Consider the following 7,413-nt stretch of genomic DNA (forward strand, 5'->3'; position numbering starts at 1 on the left):
AATCTTGGGGTGGCACACACAACAAAAATTGAATTCATTGTAATGTTATATTTTTGTTTCTGGTGAATTAAATAATGTGATTTTAAATAATTTAATTAATTAGTCTTACAGTATCACAATTTATTCCTTGAAATAATTAAGCAAGTACATGTGCAAACCAAATAAAAATCAATATTTAGTTTAAAAACACTTCTCATATATAGAAATAACTTTCAGTTATTGTACAGCATACAGTATATGCCATGTCTAAAATTAATTGAGATTAATGAGTTAAATAATAAAACAAACAAGTGAACAAACTGAACAAAAGGCATTACTATAAATACACACACACACACTCACTATACAGACCCTAATAATATCATTTATCTATATCCCTTTTTGAGCCACTTTATTATTGCAGCTTCTTCTATTGATGTACCTTAAGGTAAATATTACATAGCCATTACTCTGTATTGAAGGTGTGTGTGTGTGTGTGTGTGTGCTGTCAATGACGATCAGGGAGGGCAGTGGTGGTTCTAGTTTAGATGACACCCTGGGCAAACCACCCCATATACCCACCCTCCTTAAATAGTTACATTTATTTTTCAATAAATATAAAATGTACTTATATTTTTTCTAAATAAATACAATTATTGTTAATATTATTACACAATTATTATTCTAAATAAATAACAGACATCAATCCTAAATGTTACTGGAAAACAATGTAACAGAGTGATATGCTAAGATCACTTAGGGAACCTTTTGCATGAATATTAGTTATGACAATTCTATAGAATACAAAAATAGGTGTTTTATAGAATTATCTGTGGTCTTAGACCCGAATTATGGCCGAGAAATAATGTTATGAAGTCTTACCTCCCTGACTCTTTATCCCTCCTTTCTGCTTTATAGACATGCTTGGTGAAAGTATCATCATCATATTATATAAACTTTAGTTTTGTCGACTTTCAAAACTAAACACCTGACACCTCTTCACAAAAGGCTTATTCCGGTTTCACGGCGCATGAGCGGCGCGTTTTTTATCAGCGTACATGTAAACAACCGGGATTCACACACGAGCGCGTGAGCCACACGGGACGGGTATGGTTTTCTGCACGCACGCGTCAGTTTATAATAAGTAAGTTAATAATATCAACAGCAAAATCATTTTGGGGTGGCCACAGGGGTGGCCAGAGTTTACCCAGGGGTGGCCCTGGCCACCCCTTGGGGGCGCCCCTGTGTCCCTAGCTCCAGAATCTGTTGCTCTCAGCAGTCACACTTTTTAAAAATAATTTATTTATTTACTTGACCACAGCCTTCTTATTCATTATTTTACCGCAGCGCTGCTCTTTTTTTTATCTCTTTTTAGCCTTAACTAGATAAGTCACCAATCCATGTTCAGCTGTTGTGGTTCAGGGGTTAGCACGTTAGGTTATAACGCTGTCAACCCGGGCTCGGTCCTTGTCTGAGAAACTTTTTTTTTTTTTTCATTTTTATTGTAAAGAAATATAATACTGTAAGGGTTGTTAAACATTTGAAGTTCTAAAACAGCTGTTTTCTCAAAAAAGACGTGATAGTGTAATTAGAAACTGATTTGGAAATGACCTTATTTTAATACAGTCAGTGGTGAACTGAGGTGGGCCGGTCTAAGGCTTGAAACTCCAGGGCTGAAAAAGAGTCCCACTCCGGCCCTGAAGAGTACATATAGTCATTTTTGCCTTTGCTCAAACTAAAACACACCATTCAATTGTTGTTGTCTCTGTTCTGGATTAGCCCTGCTAGATAAACACAAAATCTATATTTCTGTTTTCCTAACAGGCTACAGTGCTGTAATCTCACTGCTCAATCCTGTGAGAGTTTGTCTTCAGCTCTACAATCCTCAAACTGTGTCATGAGAGAGCTGGACCTGAGTAACAATGACCTGCAGGATTCAGGAGTAAAGCTTCTCTCTGATGGACTGAAAAGTCCAAACTGTAAACTGGAGACACTGAGGTAAATGATTTGCCACTCAACAATAACTACAGACAGTTACATATTAGTATGGAAGTTTTTTCCTATCAAAATTAAAATGAAAATTCAAATGCTTTAAAGATCAAATGATAAATCAAATGCTCAAACTATAAATCAAATGCTCAAACCGACATTGCAAATGATAAATCAAATCCTCAAACTGACTCTGCAAATGATAAATCAAATGATCAAACGGACTTTGCAAATGGTGAATCAAATCCTCAAACCGACTCCTCAAATGATAAATCAAATCCTCAAACTGACATCGCAAATGGTGAATCAAATGCTCAAACTATAAATCAAATCCGTAAACCGACATTGCAAATGGTGAATCAAATGCTCAAACAACTCTGCAAATGGTGAATCAAATCCTTAAACTGACATCGCAAATGGTGAATCAAATGCTCAAACAGACATCGCAAATGATAAATCAAATGCAAATGAGGTGTCAATCAACCAGCATAGGCGGAGCTTTAAGGCGGAAGAGTTTATTGTTGACAACAACCGGTAGCGCTACGACTTTTTCAAGGCGTTCAGATTTGCGTGCACTATTCCACGTCGTATCCGTATAAACTCGTGAAAGAGAAAGCGAGAAATCTCCTACTGCTTCTGTCCACATTCTGAAGTGTTCATCAGATGGGTACATCTATCACAGGAGGCCACGAAAAACCATACGGCAAGATGATAAAAAAAAAGTTACATAACTTAACTGACGTTACAAGCGCAACTTTAAATAAATGGCAGGTTTATTAAATCTTAATTTAAAATAATATTTTATTACAAAAGATATCCTTGTCAAATTTCACCTAATTTGTTGTTACCTTTATTGTGTAACATTTTTTATCCACATGTAGAACATGCTTAAAGTTAGTTTTCCAGTCGTGTTTGATTATATAATCATATATTCTTATATCAAAAGAAAATCTATTACATTTGTTCTCTTTTTGCTGTTTATGTTAATTGTTAAGATACAGCAATGTTTCCCTAAGCCTGTATGAAATTTTTATTTCTGCATAATAATGAATAATAATAATTGTTATTGATAATAATCCCATAATAATACAAATAAAATAGCAGGCACAGAAGCAATAACACTGTAATGGAAATTCATTTTTAGATGAGCTTTATATGTTAGAAACTTGTCTAAGACTCATTATTACATGTGTGTGTATCTGTGTTCTCCATATGTTCATCATAAAACCTATGTGTACATTTTTATAGATAACTATATTTCTTTAGGTGAAAGCTTTTTCATTATCCTAAGAAGAATGTGTGGTTGTTATGAGCATATCGCACGAACAGCAGAAGACGCCTGACGTAATTGTAGATGAGGCCTTATTGGGAGTTGACCTCGTAAGCAGTACAAACCAGATAAAAGGGTGAACACACTTGGCTTTAGTATCTCACTCTGCAGAAACTGTTGTTGCTGTATGACTGTGATCTTCTTTATAAAGAATAAAACTTGTAAAAGACATCCCGAGTAAGACTTTGTTTCTTGACCACTGAGAGAGCCTCCTTAGAGAAAATAGCCACTACAAACACCTAATAGCATCAGTAACTTGATAACCCTACCTGATAGCCTTTTTAATGTTGGCACATTGGTACATCTGCACAAAGATGTCGGACAGCTGCTTGATGATCTTCCTTTGGAGAAATTTTACACTCGAAAAATGTGAGTATTTACTCTAGACTGCAAAGCCCACCCCAACACTTACAAAAATAATAAATGCTGTTCACAAACACACACACACACACACACACACCACAGCTATGCATGAATAGTCACTAGACAAATGTAGCCAAGGTGAGTACATCTTAATTTTCAGTCAAAAAATGAAATAATGTAGTTATACATTATTGAAATTATTAATGTATTCATCAACAATTAAAGAAAATATGGATGTATGATTAAAAGAATTATTAATAGTAACCATGATAAATAAATACAAGTCAACAAGATACAAAACTAAGCTTTATTCAAACTTATTCAAACAATCATGTATTTCAGACAAAACCCCATGTTCTGCTGCATGCTGGACTTCACTTGTTTTTGCCATCACATCCCTCAGTGCTGCAGTCAGACTGGAACAGAGTTGTGAGGTGAGGCTGTCCATGCCTGAGAAACCGACTCATACTGAAGATGAAGAGACCACACCAGCATCTGGCTCAGATGAGGACACGCAGGCAGGTGGAGGGATGCAGGGTCTTGTCCATGGCACTATAGCATCTTCAACATTTCCTTCATCAGCACACTGCTGTTCTTCATCATCATCACTGCACACACCAGTCTGAGGACATTTCAGATTATGCAAAGCTCTTAATAAAGAAGTCATTTAACAGCACACTTTTTGAGTTTCATTTGAGTTCTGAATTGGAAGTAATAACATGATCTTACTTCATGTTTTGAATTCAGGTTTTCTCTGTTTTCTTGCTCCAGCCCAGAAATGGCATATAAATCAACATTAAAGAAATTGTTGTAATAGCGGTTTGAAATAACAATATTTTGTTAAACAAATATGATGGTAGCATTTGTTCAGTCACTCTGCATCAGCTAACACACAAACATGTGTGCTTCCTTCACTATAACAACCAGACAAGTCACGTTACCTCTGTGATTTGTGTGCTCAAATTATACTTTCATAAATGTATCACCAACTGAACAGAAGAAAACATTACTGTATAAATATTACATGTATCTAACCTAAGCTGTATTGACAAAAGTGCATTCTACATCAACACAAACAAATCACTCAAATGTCTGTTTAATGTTATAATTTGCTAATCTGCAATCCCTTTTATATTTTTCTGTCAGACATTGAATAATCGTCTTTATGTAAATTAACGTTTGAAACGTCATGTGCTTACAGAAGTTCCTACGTGATAATTTACAGCAAGATAAAATAAATATAGTGTAAATCTTTACACTTTCAGTAATTCTACAGTTCACTGTACAGTAGCTCAACTATTGCTATTTTACTGTAACTTAACTCAAGGAACCGTCTTTCTGGATTTATATACTTACATGTAAGATGTCTAAATCCATCCAGTTTTCCACGATGTAACGTAGCATCATCATCTTGCCGTATGGTTTTTCGTGGCCTCCTGTGATAGATGTACCCCTCTGATGAACACTTCAGAATGTGGACAGAATCAGTAGGAGATTTCTCGCTTTCTCTTTCACGAGTTTATACGGATACGACGTGGAATAGTGCACGCAAATCTGAACGCCTTGAAAAAGTCGTAGCGCTACCGGTAGTTGTCAACAACAAACTCTTCCGCCTTAAAGCTCCGCCTATGCTGGTTGATTGACACCTCATTTGCATTTGATTTATCATTTGCGATGTCTGTTTGAGCATTTGATTCACCATTTGCGATGTCAGTTTAAGGATTTGATTCACCATTTGCAGAGTTGTTTGAGCATTTGATTCACCATTTGCAATGTCGGTTTAAGGATTTGATTTATAGTTTGAGCATTTGATTCACCATTTGCGATGTCAGTTTGAGGATTTGATTTATCATTTGAGGAGTCGGTTTGAGGATTTGATTCACCATTTGCAAAGTCCGTTTGAGCATTTGATTTATCATTTGCAGAGTCAGTTTGAGGATTTGATTTATCATTTGCAGAGTCAGTTTGAGGATTTGATTTATCATTTGCAGAGTCAGTTTGAGGATTTGATTTATCATTTGCAATGTCGGTTTGAGCATTTGATTTATAGTTTGAGCATTTGATTTATCATTTGATCTTTTAAGCATTTGAATTTTCATTTTAATTTTGATAGGAAAAAACTTCCATATATAGGTCTTTTACCATACTTAATCCTTTCATCTGCCAATTTTTAAACCCCATGTCATTTCTTCCAGGGATAAAACAGTTATTTCCCCATATTGGTGAAAATGGAGAGATGCATATTTCCTCATCTAAGTAAAAATGTGCCTCGTGCCATACAGATAGAGTGTTTCTAAGAAAGGGATTGGGAGTGGACTTTTTAAGTTTTTTCACATCGTCAGAGTGTAGATATAACTGTATAGGAAGTAACAATTCTCCTTTTTCAATATCAACCCAGGATGGTTGGTCTGTGGAAAAATAATACATAGCAGTTTGAAGCTTTGTCGCCCAATAGTATAGTTTTATATTTGGCACTTGAAGCCCTCCTCTGTCGTATGGCAGGTAGAGAAGAGATAAATGCAAACGGGGTCGTTTATTATTCCATATGAATCTGGTAAAGGCTTTTTTAAGAGTAGAAAAGAAAGCATCAGGTAATGGAAGGGGAATAGATTGAAAAAGGTATAAAAATTTCGGTAAGATTGACATTTTAATTATACGTATACGTCCTGCTAACGAAATGGGCATTGCACTCCATTTGTCCAAAGATTCCAAGACTCCCTTTATTAGAGGATCATAATTAGAGGGGACTATGTTGTCTATATTGGGCATAATTTTAATCCCTAAATAAGAGAAACCATTAATTTCGTTGGCAAATTGTTTATGACTTAAGGGGCCTTTCCTCTCTTGCTCATTTAATAATAACAGAGTACTTTTACTATTATTTATTTTATAGCCCGAGAATTTTCCAAATTTTTCAATAATATTGGTAAGCACTGGGATGGATTTTTTCAAATTGGTTAAAAACAAAATAATGTCATCATACGATGATCCCTCTTTCCTATCTTCATACCCTTTATATCTGGATTTTTCCTAATAGTCATAGCCAGGGGTTCAATTGCAAATAAAAACAACAGAGGTGATAGTGGGCATCCTTGTCTTGTACCTCTGCTCAGATTAAATAAGTCAGAAATATTATTATTAGTTATAACTTGCTCTCAGCTGTTTGTAAATGCATTTTTTTTTTGCGTTTTTATTTTTTAGTTTGCTCCATCTTGCTTTTCTTCAAAGGACACAGATGTTTAATCAGCTGTTGTTCAGTGGTGAATTAGAAAACTTAACTATTAATATTAAGCATCACCACCGTCCACCCTACATCTACGCCCCTGTATGTAGTAGTGCAGGGGTTTTCAAAGTGTGAGGCGCGCCTCCCCTGGGGGGCGCCAGAGCATGTCAGGGGAGGCGGGGGAAAAATATTATATAATAAAAATATAATTATTAAGTTTAATTATTATATGTATTTTTTATTATTTTTAAACGTTTTAAGTAAACAAAGCTAAAAAAATAATATGTTAAAAATAAGAAAACCTTTTTTACCCAGAAGGCCATAGCTGTGAATTCGCTTCTGTTTGGCAAGCCCACCAATACAGGTATATGCCTGCTAATCATGCTGCTAATGCAATGAATCGGTTTCTGAGACCCCCGATTCAAAGCATTCAAGTTCAGGGCTTAAACCCAAAAGACGACGATATGATGATCAGTATTTGAGTTTAGGATTTACGTGGACAGGACCAGCTGATGAACCACGACCTTTA

The 7,413-nt window shown here is 35.5% G+C and overlaps 2 protein-coding genes and 1 long non-coding RNA gene across 7 annotated transcripts in view; 2 read left to right on the forward strand and 1 right to left on the reverse strand.

The window, feature by feature from the left end:
• Positions 1 to 7,413, forward strand: part of LOC141381809 (uncharacterized) — a 705,874-nt gene that overhangs the window by 322,394 nt on the left and 376,067 nt on the right. The gene's annotated exons all lie outside the window — the stretch shown is intronic.
• LOC141381797 (protein NLRC3-like) overlaps positions 1 to 7,413 on the forward strand; it is a 49,097-nt gene that overhangs the window by 34,776 nt on the left and 6,908 nt on the right. For 2 of the 5 annotated variants that reach the window (XM_073948342.1, XM_073948344.1), the window contains 2 exons: positions 1,804 to 1,977; positions 3,235 to 3,469. In XM_073948342.1, coding sequence (XP_073804443.1) covers positions 1,804 to 1,977; positions 3,235 to 3,238 — 178 coding nt within the window. In that variant the 3' untranslated portion in view covers positions 3,239 to 3,469. Of the gene's footprint in view, positions 1 to 1,803; positions 1,978 to 3,234; positions 3,470 to 3,591; positions 3,668 to 4,003; positions 4,051 to 7,413 lie in introns of those variants that run through there. The other 3 variants (XM_073948341.1, XM_073948343.1, XR_012402507.1) reach the window with 2 other exon arrangements.
• On the reverse strand, positions 3,957 to 5,235 carry LOC141381875 (uncharacterized). The gene is made up of 2 exons (XR_012402755.1): positions 4,391 to 5,235; positions 3,957 to 4,283 (listed from the first exon to the last, which is right to left on the reverse strand). It is a non-coding gene; the product is annotated as an uncharacterized lncRNA (long non-coding RNA).

This window comes from Danio rerio, chromosome 4, assembly GCF_049306965.1.
Source record: "Danio rerio strain Tuebingen ecotype United States chromosome 4, GRCz12tu, whole genome shotgun sequence".
NCBI lineage: Eukaryota > Metazoa > Chordata > Actinopteri > Cypriniformes > Danionidae > Danio > Danio rerio.